Raw genomic sequence first — 20,334 nt, forward strand, 5'->3', positions numbered from 1 at the left:
AGCCTACAAACGAATGTCACGAAAGAAAACAGCGACTACACATGCCTTTTATGTTAAATCTTCTCAGACTTAAATAATAAAAGAGCGAAACAGAACTAAAACCTGAAAATTATGTAATTTTGCTGGCGCGGCTGTCCAGTACTTCCGGAATCGGCCCAAGAAAGAGGTTTGAAGCACACCCAACACGGAAAAGTCGTGCTAAAGGTGCTAAGAAAAACGTTGGCTTTATTTAATAAGCATAAATGAAGTTGTCCGATAGCAGGATTCAAACAGAGGACCCCTATTTTTACTTAGCTTACATTTAGTTCAATCCTCCGCCGTGGCTTACCGGCTATGGTGTTGCGCTGCTAAGCAGAAGGTCGTGGGATCAAAACCCGGCAGCGGCGGTCGCATTTCGTTGGGGGCGAAATGTCATCTGACACTGTCCTGTTCAGCAACAATGGGGACGAATTACAACAAATTCTTGAGGACCTTAACGGAGAAGGTAGAACAGTGGGGTTGGAGATTAATATGCAGAAGACAAAGATAATATTCAATAGACTGGTAAGAGAACAAGAATTAAGAATCGCCAGTAAGCCTTTGTAAAGCAGAACGTTTAACTAGGTCAATTACTCACAGGGGTCCCTGATCATGAGAAGAAAATTTACCTTAGAATAAAATTGGGTTGGAGTGCATACGACAGGGACTGCCAAATCCTGACTGGGAGCTTGCCGCTGTCGTTGAAAAGAAAAGTGTACAATCATTGCATACTACCGGTGCTAATATATGGGGCAGACACTTGGAGCTTAACAAAGAAGCTCGAGAACAAGTTAAGGACCGTACAAAGAGTGATGAAACGAAAAATCTTAGGCCTAACGTTAAGAGACAGGAAGAAAGCGGTGTAGATCACAGAGAAAATGGGGATAGCCGATATTCTAGTTGACATTAATTGAAAAAAAAAACGGAGCTGGGCAGGCTATGTAATGCGTAGGATGGGTAAGCGGTGGACCATTAGAGTTACGGAACGGATATCAAAGAAGGGAAGCGCAGTCAAGGACGGCAGAAAACTAGGTGGGATGACGAAACTAGGACATTTGCAGGTAGAAATTGGAATCAGCTAGCGCAAGACAGGGGTAAGTGGATATCGCAGGGAGAGGCCTTCGTCCTGCAGTGGACATAAAAATAGGCTTATGATAATCAGGATGAAATGCAGAAACGCCCGTCTCCCGTGCTTTGGGGGCACGTTCAAGATCCCCTTGTGGTCAAAATTAATCCGGAGTACCCACTACTGTGTGCTGCATAATAATATCATGGCTTTGCCACGTAAAACCCAAGAATTCAATTGAACGTTTACTTCAATTTATAATCACACTATAGCTACGAGTCTTCACTCCGTCTACTATACTAACATGTTGCTATCGCAATCATTGCTTCGCCCTCATGGCGATGTGATATTTTAAAAATATAATAACAGTTGTCATGCTTTGCAATGTCGGCCGATCCCGACTATAGTGAAATATAAAAAAGTGTAAGCCAATCCCAAAGATAGTGGTCTAAAAACGTGTGCCGATCCCGAATATAGCGCAGTCAAAAACGTAAGAGCCCGACGCTCCCCATATTCCTCTCACGCGAGTGGGGATGCGAGAGAGTATCGTGCGCAGTCACTCCGCCCCTATCTCTCTGTCCCGACTTTCGAAAACTTTGTGGCCATTACCAGAAATTTCCAGCAGAAGTGAATATATGCACGAATGGCTAGAGCCTGCGAGTGCCCAATGATCATCATTGAATCACTCTTTAATGTTTCCGTTGATAGCTATGGCATCATTCGTGCGTCATTAACTTCCTTAAAAATCTCATGCTGACATTCAACCGGAATTGATTGCCCGAATTTCCTTCTGCAGTATCGCTCTCACAAAGGAAGGGAACAAAATTTCTCGGCCCTTCCACTCCGTGAAGATGATTAACCAGCGAATCTGAAACCTGCGGCCCCGGTGTTTATCACTGGGTTAATCCCGAGGGTTAATTAAAGTATCTCTCAATTATGAGCTTACACACACGTTCGGCTGCGACGGAGAGAACGACGTCACTGACAGTATGCCCACAGTCCGCCGTTGTCGCTTGCGTTCGATGTCTCGAGTTTGCTCGGCGGCGTGTTTAGCAGCATTCGCCCGCTGCTAGTGATTCTTCGAAATTAAATTGCTTCAAAATTAAATCTGTCCACGGCTCATACCCCCGTAAAGGCGGCCTACCCATTACGACGACAGAAGACAAGTGAAATTCTACGCTGGGAGGATTAGCGGCAATGCAGGCAGCTGTGGAAGAAGACGACGACGGTCGAGCCAATGGTGATGCTGATAGTTTTCTGTAGACAGCCGATTTCGCCTAGCCAAAACTGCTGGCGCTCCCGTAATCGAGAATAGATGTAAGCATGAAATGGCTACCGGGAAAGTAGATTGGAGCAGCGACGCAGGCCAGAAAGCTTTCTGAGCCGAAACGAATCTGTTTTGAACTGAACCTCGTTACAAGTCTCGTGTCGGCCAAACAACCATCCGCGGCACGCCGGACGCTGCCGGCCTGGTCACGGAGCGTGACGCCATCTCTCGAAGGTGGCGGGGCAAAACCGCGGCGCTGAACTCATGGACCGGTGGCGTTAAAAATAGCAAAGGCAACCCTCTCTCATTGCCAAAAGTTGATAATTACGTAAGTGCATGATGCCCTATATCTGCCTTTTGAATGTGGCTACTGGAAATGATAGTGTAAATGATTGCAATAAAACTAGATGTTACAGCTTCAGTGATATTGCGAACAAACATGAAGCGGAACTCGGAAGCAATATTTTAAGTAACTTGCTTTTGCAGCAAATAGCGTATGTAATGAGGTCCTTTACAAAGAATTGGGGGCCATTGCGCATTTTATTAACTTTTCATTACTTGCCCGGGTGATCTCCTTTTGTTCTCGCAACCATTCCCGGGTAACGGCTCTGGCTTTTGTCTCAAGGTCCCTTGAAGGTCACCGACAACTGGAGCTAAAAGCATTTCAGGCTTAAAGAAGCCTTCGAAAGCTGCTAGATACGTGGGAGGAGAGCTACTGGTCCTCCAACGTGCCCTTTTATATTCGCGTTATTCAAAACTATCCAGCAGTTCCTAGTAGCCCTTCAGTTCTTACGGTTATGCAGGTGTTCAGGGGGCTTCTATTGGAAATCACGAAGGAATTACTAAACGTTGCGAGGAGTCAGGGGCTAAAATTGATCTTGGTGCTTAGTGAGTAAAGCATATCGGACACTGAAGTTTAATTAGTATTTGCGAAAGAATGTTTTCGTCATACTAGTCGCTTAGCAGTAAGCAGGCAGCCATATACGCAAGTTGCGGTTGCTTTACTGTTTGGATCTCGGTAGTAAAGAAATACATGCGAGATTGCACATGTATGTAAAGAAATACATGTGAACAGACAGCGGATAGAACGAGCGATAACATTCGACACACTTCCGATACAAAAAGTACAAGATACCAACGCTCTGGTGTCACACGCGGCTTCACAGCCGCGTGTGACACCAACACCGAATAGCGCTCCAACGCCATTAGTGCTTTGAGACAACTGGCGCGTCCGTCATGTCGCCTAACAACAATTTTCTTGCAAAAGCGAGTGCGCGTGCGCCCCAGGTTGTATTCTGCCACAGACACAAGAATAGAATGCGCGAATAATTGTACACATTGCCACTCGCGTTGCGTGGAATAGCAGCAAGTTCCATGTATATTGAGCCCAGTCTATTTCCTCTATTCTTCCATAGTGGCAACAATCGCGTTGCGTTCAAATGCCTTGTCGCACTTGAAGCATCGGTCCTCTATTTTCTTTCCTTTCGTTAAAACAACTAGTGCTTTGAGATATTATATGCCGCTTTACTGCCTTCACGATTGTCCTAGGTGGTGACGGCAGCCGTTTTAATCACCTTGGTGCTGTGGTCACACACAGGCTCTGGTCATAGAGCACTGCACGGACCGATTTTTTCAGCCGGGGCCCACCCCGGGCCCGTTCTTACGTTGGGCTGCCCACCCGAGCCCGACCAAAAGTTTTATGGCGCGACCCGGGCCCGGCTCGAAACCGGCTCGAAACCGGCCCGAGACCGAAAAAGACCACAGAGCGACATTAACAAAAATAACATAATAAAGAGAATGAAATGAATTTATTCTTAAGGCATAAATACATGTCATATGCAATTATGAACACCATTTGAGCGGTCTGAACGCAAATACTAGCGCGCAAAGTAGTACGAATTGCCCTGCCGAGCAGCATCGCCGGCAGTTTGCAACGGCGCGACCTTGATGCGGCCCAATCCACTTCTATCGCATCGCTGCCACAGTATTTTCCACGTCGGGCGCCTCACTGAAAAGCATGCGCCGCCCCAGCCGCTCGTCCCACTCAACCGTATTCTATTACACTCTAGCCAAAGCGCAGCCACGACTGGTCGTGAGCGCAGCGCATGGATGGAGTCAATGGAGAAAGAAAGCTTCTCGTTCCTCCATGGTACAGCGTAATGCGCTGCTGCTAGGCGACCGGTTGAGAACATGCGTGCAATCATGGATGGACGCAATGCCATACTTCAGCCGCGTGACGAATTATCTTATATAATCATTAATCGTTTTACCAATTCGCTTTTGAAGAATCAGCAAGTCGCGAACGCGCTTACACCGCGCTGAAAGCATTAATCACATTGATTTAGGTAAGGAATACAATGGCATCCTTTGGGTTGAGGTGACTTCAGTGTTGCTGGACTTTTACATTCTGTTCAAACAGCGCAAAATACGACGGACGAAGAAAAGGGAAGTACACAGGAGTAGCACTGCTAGCCGGGGCAACCGGTTTTTCAGAGTCGAGAAGCGCGAGGATAACTCGCTGCACCTTACATGCATACCACCAGAAAGTCCGAGCCCGGCCCGGGCCCGCGTCAAAATACCCGAGCCCGGCCCGGGCCCGGGTCAAAAAGCACATGCCGTGCCCGAACCCGGCCCGAGCCCGTGGAAAATCTGCCCTACCCGGCCCGACCGGCCGGGCCCGGGTTTTCGGGCAAGCCCGAGCCCGTGCAGGGCTCTATCTGGTCAAACACAACTGCTTGCTTTACACAAAGATGTTGGTTCATCTGTTAACGTTTTGCCGAACCCCGATCGATGTAGGATGTCTATCTACCTGTTTGTGACAGCATCGATCCCTACATTGCGTGGGATAGACACGATTATTTTACAGCCAAGCTGTTTATGCGGACCCTGTGCCTTCGTTGTCGGAGTTCGCTAGAAAGCAGCCACGTGACCTAGCGGGAGAGGAGAGGAAAAGAACAGCTCAACAGGTGGGAAAGGGGTTGGAGTGATCCCTTTCTCCTGTGACACTGATGTGAGAGGGTGCAGATGAATAGCAGAACGAGGAGGGGGTGACGTAAGTCGCGGCGTCCAATACTCGCGTTGGAGGGTAGTGTGTGTGGCGCGCCAACCAATGGCGGTGTAGAAGAGTGGGGTGTGAGGGAAGTTCGCGTTAGTGTTAGTTTTATATACGTTGGCGTTATTTCCTTCTCTTGATCTCTCTCTCTCCTTTCTGGGAAGTCGTAGAAAAAAAAAAACGTGTGAGGAACGAGCTAGTAACGCCGCCACCCGTGGACGCCGACACGTCCCATCCCCCGCAAGTAGCGCCGTTCGAGCCAGCCAAGCGACAGCGAATGCACAGCTTCGCAGTTTCACCATATTCACGGCGTCGAAAAGGTGGTGATTTTTTTGTAGCAAGAACATGAACCTCATCACCGACGTTTCACGTTTCAAAACTGCTATTGAAGATCAGCTCTCAAGTGGTGTCACCTAACCTGAGCCTGCACATTTGTTTATGCCCATGCTTCATGTAATGTATTGATAAATAGGAGTTGCATGTATTGTGCATAAATAAATAAAAAATAAATTTTTCCCTTCGTTGGCATCGGCTTGCTAAAAGCTTTAAAATCTACTCGAAAGAATATCACGGCCATCAGACTTCGTTCAACTCAAGTGTGCTATTAGTTTGCTTCCCGCGCTTTTGAAACGCCTAAATTTTAAATGCAAAACGTGCCGCACAATTTTTCCGCAGCCAAGGTGACGAGTGGCGGCGGATCCGGTCGCAGACACACACCAGCGTTTCTGCACCACATGTCTTGCAAAGGTACGCCGATGGCATTGCTCGCGTTGTCGACGACACAGTTTCTCTGATTTCCTCGGTGCGGGATGAAAAGGGAGAAGTGGAAGACTGCCACGTCCTCATGAGAAGGTGGGCTTTAGAATGTAAGTACAGCGCGTCAAAACAGGTTTAAATATATTGTTAAGTGTAACTGATGCCCAAGGCTATTGACACTTTATATTCAGGGAAGATAACGGAGGCCAAAATGACGACGCTATATCAAGCGGGAACCAATTTATTATCTCATTCTTAAGTCAGAAAATCCCCATTTAGGTATCCTTCATTTTTCTTCCCACTGCCGCCCGATTCATGGCCAATCCCCCGCAGTGGGTTGTGCTATGTGTATAGGCACCAAACCAAACCAAACCAAACCCTCGTCTTCCTTCTCCTCAGTGTAGCCACATTGTGGCGGCGGCTGTTCCGTATCAATATGTTGTATGGAAATACGCATGGACAAGCCTTATAATGCCATGTGTGTTTCTTTATGATCGTGTTCAATCACTCCCCAACAGCGTTCTTTTATCGCCTTTCACATTTCATGTGCTGGCGATATTACGATGCCCATGTGCCTACTTTTGTGATTGGTCGCTTCAGCAACGCCATCATGTAACCACCTTTCGGTTGTCACGCGCTGGTGCTACCAGATGGCTTATGTGACTCAAGCACAAGCGCTGTTTCTAGACGAATGGGCCAGTGTATCATCTGGTTACGTGTAAGCTCCGTGTTGTTCTTGGCGTGTTCCAGAACAAACGTGATCGCCACTGCTGCGTCTGGAACCGTGTGGCGCTGGTATAAACAAAGGATAGACGAGTGTAGTTGGGGTATCTGACGACCGAGCTTGTTGGCCATCGCCGCCGAGTTGTTTAAGGGACGTGTTCGCCAATTAAACTTTTAACGTTGATTTTCTTCATCTCGCCTTCTAGTCTGTGCTTGTCTACCTGCCAGGTTGAGCCGTTACATGAGCGTGACAATACGACATTCTAGCCCTGGCTTTGAATTAGCATTTGCAACATTTTTGAATGAGATACATGAGAAGCGCAGTTTTTTTATGGTCGGTGACGTCTCTGACTACTTGGCCTATATCAGCGAGCTCCTTTCGTTACCCGTCAGAGTCCCTCACCCAATATTATAGCGCGATTGTAATGTTTTTTTTTCTTGCGTCGTGGGGGGTGGCACTTGGCAAGGCAAATTAAGGCAGGACATAATCCGCCTGTCTACGACCTTTGCCTTGCTGGAGCAGCAGAAGTAGCAATTTGTACTTTAAAATATTAGTAAGTAACGCAACTTGTGCAATACTTTGCAACCATTTAATTTCAACCTTCTGCTATAGTGAAAATCAAATATCACAAAAGTGTGCGTAATCAACGGCGCCGCGCCAGCAAAGAAACACGTCAGCCCCGCGACAGCTTCGACAAAGGGAGAGAGCGCATAAGCCACAAACAGCTGCCGCGATCAACGGAGATTAAAAGATTCGACAAGGTATGCGAATGTTACGGTTTCGAGAGAGAGGAGAGAGTGCCGAAACACCCTCTCAGACCTCGATACAGGGCGAACAGAGACAGAGAGCTGGTACGACTACCCGAGTGTGCGCCAACGGATGAGTCACCACTCTCCTCGAAGACTTCGGCGGCCGCGGCTGAAAACCCGAGAAATGTCTAAAAGATTCACAGGCTTTGTTCATGTTATGGGAGCACGACTCAGTCAGAAGGTTCGAGAAACGCCGCCGAATGCAGTACAAGCGCCGTGCGGGAATCAGCAGTGGGATCAGACCGCGCTTGTGAAGAGATGTAACGTGAAGACCGACCGTCTGCGGAAGAAGCGGATTCCCCGGCAAGCTGACCGACGAGTTCTTCGAGCTCGTCGGCAGTTCTTTCTTCGAGATCTGTTTCTAGCTACGCCGAGATCGTCCAGCTCAAGACCAGCACGGGTGAATACGAGTGGACACTTTATGTTCCTTTTCATTCTGTACTGTACGTGTCAAACTCTTGGTGCTTGTCGTTAATTATTTTACTGAGTTTTGTTAGCACCCATCTGAATTGTATTGTGATGTACCTAGCCGAAGTGTGTATGTGTGTATGAAACTGCCTTGTTTGAAGAATATATTTTGATGTGTTTTGACAACTCTAGGCTCTTACTCGGTCTTTGAACCACAACCGGCGTTCGCTGGCGCACCAGAAGGCCTCTTATGAATTGGCCGTGCTTGCGTGGGGTTATTTTAGGAAGCTGATAAGCCGGCTTCAGAATATGGCCCGGCGTTGGCGCATCGTTCACGGGGTGCGTGACAAATGCACATAGTACAAGATCACATTGATAACATCGCCAATGAACAGTGCTTGAAGTTATAAGTTTTCTTCATTATATATATAATATAGGAAAGGATTAAGCATTTTTAATTCTTTAGGGAGTTTGATTAACCTTGCAAAATGTGGACTCCACCTGAAAACTCATACACGAACATCAAATATGAGAACGTCAACTATTTCATGTATTGAAAAGCTTGAAAAGCACTTATCCAGCAGCTTGAAAAGTATGCCTGTTGCATGACAATGTGAAAAACAATGAAAGAATTGAACTCCCTACATACAACACACTGACACAGAGCAAGAACAACCCACCGTCTACTTCCCCACTCATTTTACGAAAATATTTTGCACATGTTATCCCAAAATGGGAGCACAATTCTAATCATAAGAGTTTCAAGATCTATGCGACACATTTTAAAATTTATTGCTTACATAAAGCAATAAATTTAGTATGAACATAGGTCACAGGGCCTTGTAATTACAAGCAAATATTCTTTGAATTCGTAACAGCTGAATTTTCGCATCATATACATTGCTCACGTAAATGCATTATTGGAGCAACGAAAAAAAAGTCATTTCCGGTGGTGGTGGCGACATCTCGGGGTAGCTGATTCCAATCCGCAATTTTCCGGGGAAAACCGACATATTAAATCTTACATTTCAGCACCATATTTCTTTAATTTTGTTGACATGGCCTCGTCGTAAAGAAACAATGAGGAGGGAGTAAGCACAGTAAGTACCTTTCAGGCCGTATACCTGTTTCAGAATGAAAAATGTTAGGAAATTTCAGTCTTAGCATCTTCATACGTTTCTTTTATGAAACCCACCCAATGTTCTCCTTAGCACGTCTTACACTGAACTGTCGTGTATAATTTTTGAAAACATTACGAACCCTTAAATTTTGGACTCTTTCTATTCGCTGAATGTAACTTTTAAGCCAGGTATCCCACACGGTACAGGCGTAGTCAAGTGTGGACCTGATATAAACTATGTACAATAGCTATTTAATTTCCGCAGGAAACCGCTTAGTATTTCGACGCAAAAAACCTAATGTCCGGCATCCCTTGGTGGTAATTTTTTCAATGCACATTGCGGTGCCACGAATAAGTCGAGTGTAAAGATCACGCCCAAGGTATCTGCACTCGCACACAGGAATTAGCTCTATAGCGTTTACGAAGTACTTTAATTGCGGGCGCATGGCTTTTTTGTAAACAACATGCACACTGTTTTTTTTTTCAAATTGATATGCATGCCTCAAGTGCTGCACCACTCAATTACGCTTTTAAACTAATGTTGTTAAACGGCACAATCCTGTTGATTAGTAATAACGCGGTAAATCACACAATCGTCTGCGAACAGGAGCACATAGGAAGAGAGGTCAGCATCGATATGATTCATATAAATTAAAAACAGCAGTGGACACAAACGGGACCCTGATGAGGCACTCCTGATGTCACATCAACCTTATGAGATATTTTGTTGTTAATAACTACGCGCTGACGTCTAGTATTTAAGTATTCTTCAATTCAGGAAATTACTAAGTGATTAATATTATACCATGAATATTTTTCAAGCAATAAGTGATGAGGTACAACATCGCAAGCTTTCTGCAAATCCAAGACAATGACATCAACTGAGCAACTCATGCCTAATGCACTTGCTAAATCGTGTTATTTCAGTTAGCTGGGTGATCGATAAATAGCCACGTCTAAAACCAAAAAAAGGATGTGTTCAGAAATTTTACATACGCAAATTGTTAGGAAGTAGGTCTATAATTTGATACAGTATTACGTGGTCCCGATTGTGTACATTGGCTACTTTCCAGCAATCAGGCAGGATGCTTAGTTCTAAAGATTTAGTCAAAATAACATGTAGATATTGAGACACAGAAACAGCGCATAAGGAGAGAAAAATAGGAGGCAAATCAACAGGCCCAGCCGCCTTTATCAAGGCGCTTGAGTAACAATTCAATTCCCCTTGAGTCAAAGACAACATTATCCATACGTTCAGTACATTTCCTGCCATAGTTCAGAAACATTTCTCTATCATGAGAGCAACTCCCAAATACCGACCCAAAGAAGGAATTAAAGCTATTGGTTTTTTTAACCGCACTATCGTGAACAACTGTGCCATCATGATCAATCGAGGGTACTGAAATTTCGTCTTTGCGGTTTGTTTGAATCAAATTCCTAATTTTTTTCGGCCGCTCCTTCCTTCGCGAATTTAAAGAATAAAAATATGCGTCTTTCGATTGTTTGGTTGCACTGCTTAATTTGTTTGTTGCTCTTTTTAGTTCGTCTTTCTTGAAGGATGACAAATTTCTTTTATAAGCTACATAAGCATCCTTTCTTCTCCGAGCAATTCTGTGAATTTGTCCTTTGTGATCCACGGCTTGCTTTTACTACGCCTTGATGTCAGCCAGCGTGACGGCAACAAATTACTCACGCAAAGTAAACGTTTCGCTCTTGAATACGCACCAGAGTTCATTGACACCTTACGATTCCGCAAGCGTTAGAAATGTCTCAATGTATGCATCCAATGCACATGATATCTCGTTTACGCGCGCTTTTCTAAAGCCATAAATACGCCGGCGTCCACTACTTATTATCTTTGCATATCTGAGATTCATCTAACACAGAATAACGCTGTGATCAGCTATGCCCGTTAATACAATCATGGATTCTACTGCTGAGGGCAAGTTGGCAAAGAGAAGATATAACACATTCTGGTCACGAGTGGGCTGTGTCACTAGCTGTGATAAAGCAAAGGAACTGCATATATTAAACCAACAGCGTTAAGGGCCCAGTGTCCCAGAAAATCTGGGGTCGGCGTTAAGCATCGGCGTCTGGCGGAAATAATCATGCGGAACCACATCATCCCGAACCACCCCGACCACATAGGCCCTCCGCGTGGCGAAGACGTTACTGAACAAAAATTAAATTTATCAAAGTAAAATACATCAGAAAAACCATAAAATACGACTTAACCACAACAGACCTGATAGCGTCGGATTGCAATTTGAATATACCAGAAAAAAGCCTGATAAGCAGCCAGGGATCTTTGAATGCTATCGCGTTCCACCATTAAAGGCGAAGCTTACGCGTCCTCTAATTCTGATGGTGTGTCGCTGCACTTTGGTTCTAGGCAACATTGAGGGCAATGTTGAAAACCGAGCCTTTCTAAATTTTGGACATGCGCGCGCCAGGACAACAGCCAACAGTTAATAAAATAATAAGAAAAGGTCATAGCGCCTTCAAATTTTGATATGTTATAGACATTTTGATATAAAAATGTCTTTCCAGCAGCGTTGAAAGGTGAAGCCGACTTTAGGGGATTAGTGTAAGCTTGGTCTTTGTAAGCTGGCTTTCCCACGTGGTCTGTTGCAGTGACGCCTACTAATAAAGAAAAATGTCATGCGAACGCAGCCCGATAACGCTATCGCGTTCCAACTCTTAAAGGCGAAGCTTAGCGTTCTCCAAAATTTGATAATTTCTTTGCTCCTCAAATCCCCTGCATTAGCCGCAAGGCCTTAGTTGGACCACTCGATCCCAGGTAGGTTAAAATCAACGCCGACAACGAGACAGCATTAACTGCTTCAACTGTATTTGATAGGTCGGCCAGTAACTTCGAGTTCACTTCCATGGGGTTGATAAAATGAACATACGCAGAGTGCTTTGCCATTATACAATCTAATTTCGGCCCGAACAACCTCGCTTTGCCCGACATTAATATATTTCTTACGGGAAAAAATCTTTTTATTGACTAGTCGAAAGACGACACCCCCCCCCCCCCCCGGCTGTCACAATCTTTTCGATAACAAGTGTGTGGACGTGGGAAAACTTCGTAGTCACTAATATCATTGTCGAACAATGATTCAGATCCAAGGACTACAGGCTCCTTCATATCATATTCATATCAACCAAACTAGCAAATTCATCGGCTTTATTCGTCATACTTCTGCAGTTAACAATTAGTAAGGAAAAAGCACGCACTCTTAGATGCTCGTCCTTGTCAAGTAGCCTGCACGACTTGTAATGAGGACGCGTCATATACATACCTCACAATATGAACAGGTTGTCGTGCCTTAGTTTAACGTTGTCACCTTCAGTTTGTTAGCTTTGGTATAATCCCACAGCTGCTTCCTTTTACTTCGCACGTTTTCCAAAAAACCTTCCGATATGCTGATTTCTTCTCTTTTAGTTTTTTGGCATTTGCAAGCACATCCTTCTTATCTCTAAACGAGGTAAACTTCGCAATGAGGGGACGCCTTTTTTCCGAGGCGTACTTTCCAATATGGTGCGCTCTTTCTATTTTTACTCGCTTACAGGTCAAAGCAGACCTGCACAACTCCAAAACGCGAGACTCGGATTCCTTATATATTTCGCGTGCATGGTCACCGGCAAAGCAAAAACAAAAAAAGGAGGTGAGACTGTGTACTACGATTTTCCAGGCCATCATCCATTGCAGCACGTTTTCCTAGTATCGAATCCTGCCATGCAGCTTTAGTGCTGCATTCACCCGCCAAACTCTGAAGGTCTTCTAAATTTCCGATTCGGGTTTCAAGATTTCCTAAACGAGTGTTTAAGCCCGACTTTTCCTTTTTAACGCGAAAGCGTTAAGGGCCCGGTGTCGCAGAAAATCCGGCGTCGGCGCCGGCGTCGGTGCAGGTGTCGGCGTCCGTGGCGGAGAAAATCATCCCGACCCACCCCGACCGTGCAGGCCATCCGCGTAGCGCAAGGGGTTAGTGAACAAAAATTGAATTTCTCACAGTGAAATCTGTCATAAAAATGGTAAAGTACAACTTAACCACAACCTACATACATGGTGGGGTCGGATTGTAATTTGAATGTATGAGAAAACATAATTCTGTTAGAGGAAACTGAAACATAAACCCCTTGTCCAGCATTTCTACCATACCAACAGTGGCGCGCTCGGATAGGTTACTTGGGAAAATCATATCCAGATGGCGCTCGCATCCTCGGCAGGTAAAATTGGGACTTAGCTTGCATAATGCATTTTGGACACGCGCGCACGCCGCGACAATAGCAAACAATTATTAAAACAATAAATAAAGCTACTAGGGCCTTCACATTTTAATGAGACGACCTATATTGCCCCTGGAAAAACGTCTTTCCAGCAATGCATTTCTGTTTAAAATTCAAGCAGACTTTAAGGGAATCGGTGTAAGCTTGGTCTTTGTAAGCTGGCTTTCCCACGTGCTGTGTTGCAGTGAATTCTACTCAAAGAAAAATGGGATACGAATGGGGCCCGATAACGCTATCATGTTCCACTCTTAAAAGCGAAGCTTAAGCGTCCTCCAATTTTTGTTGTCGGCTTGTTACTGCTCAATGGTGGCAAGCTTGATTTTAATCCCATTCTGTCCATCCAAGAGCTCTTGCAAAATTTCGTTAACAGGTCCTGGATTTTCTTCTATATCGCCGCATACCAACAGCATCAATAGTTGGAATGCGAGTCTGCGCAGTAGCACTAAACGACGTCATATATAGTACACATGTTTTTCTATAGAAGTAGGGAGCATACAAACTAAAAAGCACACGGGGTGGAACCGGCAATGCGAGCAGAAAACGGCACAGAGAATTGTCCTTACTAACCTGCAGCACGAACGAAAAGTTAGTAAGCGGTGCAAGCACAGTAGCGCCGGTTCCACGCCCCAAGTGCAGCCTGATGCGCTGGTTCTTAAGTAGACTGTAGTCATCCTCGGTGTTAGTCCATGGTTCGCTGGCTGGCAACGGACACCAGTCGTAGAGGATTGCAGTGCAAAATTCCGTATCGGTGGTTTCTTTATCTGTAATGTCTTCTCCAGCAATCCGGAGGCCAATCCATTCCTTTGCATTCGGTGACGCAGGCTCGTTTTCGCTGCCTGGTTGAAGATCGCAAAAGCGTTGAACATGCAGCGAGAACGAAAAGTTCGTGAGGTGCGCAAGAATACTAGCGCCGGTTCCACGTCCCACCACATCATCATTCCTTTAATAATGCGAATAGCTTTATAAGTATTCGGCTATTCCGTTACATTGACAACCATCTTCGATGGTTTCTCTACAGTTGTTTTAACTTGTGTTATTGACGGATGCTACAGTATATCTCTCTATTTCTTTTATTTTATTGCAGCAACAATATTTCTGACCGTTGACCAGAGACTTGGTGTGTTGGAACATAACCTCGACGTCCACTCGACGGCAGCCAATATTTTGAACCTTATCGAAGAATCGTTCGCCATACTGAATACGCTGACTACAACGTTTCCTTATTACCTCTACTTTCCAACGCCGAAGTGGAGACGGTTCGTCCGCGCCGCGGACGAAGTCATGAGGTAGTAGTTTACATGTGCTACTTGTACTTAAAAAAAATACTAAGTTAGGAAAAAGGTGTCAAATTTCGAATGGTACTCCTGTACTCCGCTACGTAAAACAAGAGCGCTCAGGTTTTCCTAAGCCTAAACCAGTTAATGCCAACGCAAACGCAATCCTAAATAAGGTAGATATAAAATTGACGTTTAAGTCATTTTGATGTGCTAGAACACAATGACGCGCTTTTTATTAGCTGTAAGCCAAATAGGGTCTCTTTGTGGGGCGTATATTTCTGCTAAGAATCGACCACCGCAGTGGTTATGACAAGCACTGAAGGCTAAAGTGCCTCCCTGGTCGATTTGATTGTACATGACTTAATATCTACAAGACTTGAAGCATAGGCAGGCCTGGGGTTCTATGCAGGATGCGCCGAGTTTCTCGTTCACCCGAGTTTTACCCACGTTTGCTGGACGGCAGCCAGTGAACGGAGATAGCGTGGAACGCGCAAGAGCTACAGACAAAAAAAAATGTAGACAAAAAGCCGCGTATGACAACATGAGCGCACCTGCGCGGCACGCTGCTTCCATGTTTCAAGCGCCGAAGGCTGCACAACGAAACGCGCCAGCACCGCGTATTGTTATCAACAGATTATCGCAACTTAGCAACAGCGTGACTGTCCCGCTGTCTATCTGCGCACTTGCCGTGAGCCGCTTGCCACGCCTTTCTCGGGCGCGTCAAGGGCGTGCCTCCTCTTTCGGGCACTATTTTTCTATCCTCCGTCGAATGCGAACAGGGTACATGCGGCGCATTCTTGCACCTACACTTTCGCTCAATCGAATACGTTAAAAGACAATACATGAAATAACAAACATTTTATTTCTTGACGCATCTGTTTTTCGTTTTGAATGTTATAAATTTCTGATGACAAATGGAGATCGAGCCAATTATAAAATTTTGCACTTTTTTATCGCGAGTGGCGGCAGTGCGGCGAAAGCTTACAAGCGGATACATTCTAGAGGGTCGCACGCACGAGGGAGTTCATACGGTGAGGAGTCGCCAGGGGCGCTGCAGTAGTATGTTCGATAAACTAAGTAATTTCAATTATCTGTTCATTCCCTGTCTATTAGAGGAATGGCAAGGCAGCGCTGCGCGACTGCTGCATGGCTGTTCACCACAGGTGCTTCACTGAGGCGTCTATTAAGGCCGCCGCTTTACCGAGCGAAACGACACGCTCGCCATAGAGACGGCACAGAGAAAAAAATTCAACAAGAGGAGACATTCGGCAAAAACTGGCAACAGGAAACACGTCACCATACGTCACGCTATACTTTTGACGCCAAACCTTAGCTGCCGGGAGCATCGAAAAAAAAAAAAAGTGAAATTAAGTTACCAGGCATTGATTTATTTTTTAAATTCTTTGCCGCGAAAACTAAAACGTTTTGCGTATAAATGAACTTAAGCTTTGCGAGTTATTTTCCTTGCCTTACTTATCCACAGGTCAATGACGCGCCAGTTACATGCGTCATCCGCCAGATACTCCCCCGACGCCAGCGAGGATGCTGCGCGTTCGTTTTAGCGCTCGCGCGCGGCGACCCGTCTGTCTCCTTTTTTTTTTTTAAATGTAACCTGGTTTATTGGGCTCTCGGCGTATTCTTGCGTTCCTTCTGCACTGGCACAAGACACCACTGCACTATTGGACTACGGCAAGGTGAGAAATCTTGTTTCACAGTCTACGGCGCAATTAGGCTTACGGCACGGGACCGAGACTTAAGACGCAGTTAGCGAAAAACAGCTCGGCCATCCTGGCGCAGTTAATTTAAGTTAATGAATCGTGCTGAGACATGTTTCCGACGCTTCCTAGGGAATTATGGTAACATATTTTGGTTTTTGAGCCACACTGGCCGCACAGGGCGCCGTGTCGCAGTTGGCGAGAACTAACTCGGCCGTGGTGCGTATAGACTAGTGTAGTGTATCTTGCTAGGAGAAGTTTGTGCCACTTTCTCTGACGCCAGACATTACTGAAAAATAATTTCGTTACTTTCTGGGGTACTTTTGAGGCACGCTGGCCGCACAGCGCGCTGTGACGCATTTAGCGATAAGCAGCTCGGCCGTGGTGATAAAGTTAGTAAGGCGTGTAATGAATCTTATGGTATCTTCGACTGGTCGCTTCGGAGCGCTCTAGAGCGCCCTCGCGAGCGGCGTTGTCTTCGGCTGGTTGAAAGAGGGTGCGCGCCTTGCGTTCGGCTGGTTCTTTTCGATCGCTCTCCTCCCGCGTCGAGCGCTCTGAGGCGCTCCGCGCCCTGTCGTCGTAAAGACCCTATATAAGAAAAGTACCGCCATCTATTCTTTCCTCCGCCGCCTCCTCTCCTAAAGCGCTTGCTTTTTTCTTTACTTTTTGCTTGCGAAAGCCAAGTCGACGGTGGCGCACCTAGAAAGTCCACGTTGAAGCTTTCAGGCCGGGCCCGCGCCGCCGCGGCCGCCGGCGACTGCGGCTGCGCAGATGACTTTCAACATGGCTCTGAGGCGGAAAAAAAGAAAATATAAAGAAGTGAAAAGCACGCGCTATCGTCGTCCAATCAGAGATACAGGAGAGAGAGAAGCGCCGTTTATCAAAGGATGGCGGTACTTTTCTTATATAGGGATTTTATGTCGTCGGAGCAGTCGTCGAGATGAGAGCGTTTCCAGCAACGTCATCACAGCACAGCGTCGCCGTTCTTGGCGACGGTCCACCGTAGCCTAGGCAACCTAGGCCACAGCATGCTGGCCTCTCAACGAACGGTCGTCCCACCGGCCTATCCGCCGATTTAGCTTTAGATAGGCGAAACATCGGACGTTAGCAGTAGTCACGTGGTTTCGCATCTGCCATTTCCTCCTCCGAGAGCGAGTCACACGTTCGGTTTGCGCGCTTGTCCTCTACCTCCGAGTTCTGGGAACGCAAGATCTGCACGACTCTGGTTCGGGGGATGGATGCGACTAGTCGAAGATACCATTAGAGGGACAAGTCTGTGACGTTTTTTGTGGCTGCGCAACAACATATACTTTCTTTCGGTACTCACACCTGTTGAAAATGCGATGGGCGATTGCCAAGAGTGATAACATGGGCTGTGCTGCTGGCGCCGGCAGAACGCGCGAAAGATAACGCCGACAAACATATGAGAAACTTGTAATTCGAAAATTCCGTCTTCTAAAGGACGGAAAAAGGGCATTGCACCCAAGCATTTGTCGAGTGCCTGTTGCGTCCGTCTCTATTTATGTAGCGTACCGTCGCCTCGCCCGAGGCCAAGTTTTGGCAACGCGAAGTCGCCCGTGTATTTGTACTGCCAAAGTGCAGGAAATAATGCCCGGAAATGGGGGACCGCTTGGAAATCAGATGCTTTCATATTTTATGGTATTGTTTGGGATGAGTCGGGTATTTTCTACGCCATGTATGTAAAAGCGAATTGCTTTTCTTTGTAATGCCGCCCATTCACCGCTTTCGCACATTTCGCCTCTACACGCAGTATTCCTATGTCTAAATACCATAATGACACATGCTTGTAACATGCTGTTACGTGCTTGTAAATGTAACATGCTTGTAATTTACTTTTTTCAGCTGGTGCCGTCCGGTGGAGCGTCATACAGGAACTACTGCCTTACCTGCTGGGGTCACAACCTTGGATGAACGCACAAAAAGCGCGGAACGAGCTTTTATATAGAGCAAAATAAATATTTCCTCATTGCACGAAACGTCTTGCGTCTACTTTGTGAAATTGCACGTGGCACAGATTCGATGGGACTTTACGAGATCGTTTGCAATCATTTTTACTAAATAGTAAACAGATTCTGCACGAAGAGCAAAAAAAAAAAGTTGCAGTGGCTTAGCTCGGCTATGCCAGGATATACGTAGCGTTCGCAAAGGTTCAGCTGATTATTCTTAGCTTTCCTGGTTGTCTCCTACGCTCAACCGCTAATTGCCAGGCAACTACTTCGGGATCCGATGAGTCAAGCTTCTCCGTTCTTCTGCGCTGTTGAGCAGCATTTGCGCTCTCTTTCTCCGTGGCTATACCACACTGGCAAACGCCAGTCAGAAGCGCAGCGGCTCCAGCGCAGTGTTAAGGCCGTTTCACATGGTGCGATTTGGCACTACGATTATCGCACCGGAAGTGCGATTTCCGTCGCATGCGACGAAAATCGCAGTCGCAGGGCCGTTTCTGCGATTTTCGGCTGCGACCAACCGGTTGGTCGCAGCGTCGCAACGTCGCAGCAATCGCTGCGATTTTTCCGTCGAAATTGCGCCGAGAGGTATTTCGCAGTCTGTTTTGGAAAATGGCGGCGGTCGCTCAACGCAACGTTTATAGATACTTTTTTGTCTATAAATATTGGATAAACGAGCCTCGAACAGTGCAACTAATTGAGTGGAGCCTTGGAGTACGCAATCGGTACGTAACATCAGCACCGACACGCGAACAGTGCAGATAAAAACTCGTAGGTCAGATTCGGTTCTGTGATTTCTACGAGTTTGTTGACACGCTACGTTGCTAATCTGGCGACGCTGTTTTTTAGGTTGGCTTCGGGTGCTGATAGTACGTACTTTTGCGTGATTTTCCGTTGTTCACACGCGCTGCGAGTGTGTAAATACTACGAGGTGTCCCTCACGGGAAGGCATGGCCTTCGGATGTCGTCCTAATTTTCTGGTTCTGGAGACAACTCGCGATATACGAAAACGCCACAGTTTTATCGCCGTATGCTTTTACGGACGGAACAATTTAAAGAATATGCAACTACGGACAAATGCTGTGGTCAATAGGTCACGCTATACGCGCGACCATTTAGTTGCAGTCGGTTGGTTAGGGCTTTCATGCGCATTTTCCCCAATGAATTATCTCATTTCAAGGTTCTGTTACTTCCGCTGCGAGACGCAAAGCGAACGTGCAAACTGGATATCGTAATGAATGTTCTACAATAGCATATTTCACGCTTTGACGGGGAATAAGCAGTATTGCCAATTTATTTTCGAAGCAATACTTAAACAGTGTTTTTCTCATTTTTCTGATGCATCATTTTTCTCCTGAATAAAAAAACCAATAAACCTTCAGTGTGTTGCAGACTTTGTGTCCTTACTGCATCTGTATTAACCCCCACATTAAAAGGTAATTGCACATTTCGCTTACTTCAGTGCATCGAATTACTTTTGTTTATGCTGGTTGTAACATATTGCAGTACTCTAAGAAACTACATAGCCATAAACATCCTTGCCTTTTCTTGCTTCTCTGTCTCTACTTCCTGTAAAACACATGCAATAATGCGAAAAGCAGGCGAACACCTTGTTTTTATAAGCAGTAGATAACTCATTAAACAAAAGCAGATCAAAATTGTGCAGTGAAGTCAGCCGGTTGCATTCCTTCGTATGAATGATAGTATCTTGTCAAGTGTGGGTGGGTCTTGCATGTCCACAGCTCATAAAGTGTGCAGACTCATCACGAGGCGTAGGTATAGCCCATCAAGATGGAGGCAATGTTGCTAATGAGTCTGCACTTACATATATTACTGCATAAACTCGTATAACCATATCCCATCAT

General features: G+C 45.9%; 1 protein-coding gene across 1 annotated transcript in view; it reads left to right on the forward strand.

Annotated features, from left to right (window-relative positions):
• The window catches only part of LOC119463496 (probable cytochrome P450 301a1, mitochondrial), a 32,656-nt gene extending 17,853 nt beyond the window's left edge, over positions 1–14,803 (forward strand). The window contains exons 3-4 of the mRNA XM_037724337.2: positions 6,079–6,269; positions 14,598–14,803. Of these exons, the coding sequence (XP_037580265.2) occupies positions 6,079–6,269; positions 14,598–14,803 (397 nt within the window). The remainder of the gene's footprint in view (positions 1–6,078; positions 6,270–14,597) is intronic.
• The last annotated feature ends 5,531 nt before the right edge of the window (positions 14,804–20,334 follow it).

This window comes from Dermacentor silvarum, chromosome 9 (assembly GCF_013339745.2).
Source record: "Dermacentor silvarum isolate Dsil-2018 chromosome 9, BIME_Dsil_1.4, whole genome shotgun sequence".
In the NCBI taxonomy this organism is placed as follows: Eukaryota; Metazoa; Arthropoda; class Arachnida; order Ixodida; family Ixodidae; genus Dermacentor; species Dermacentor silvarum.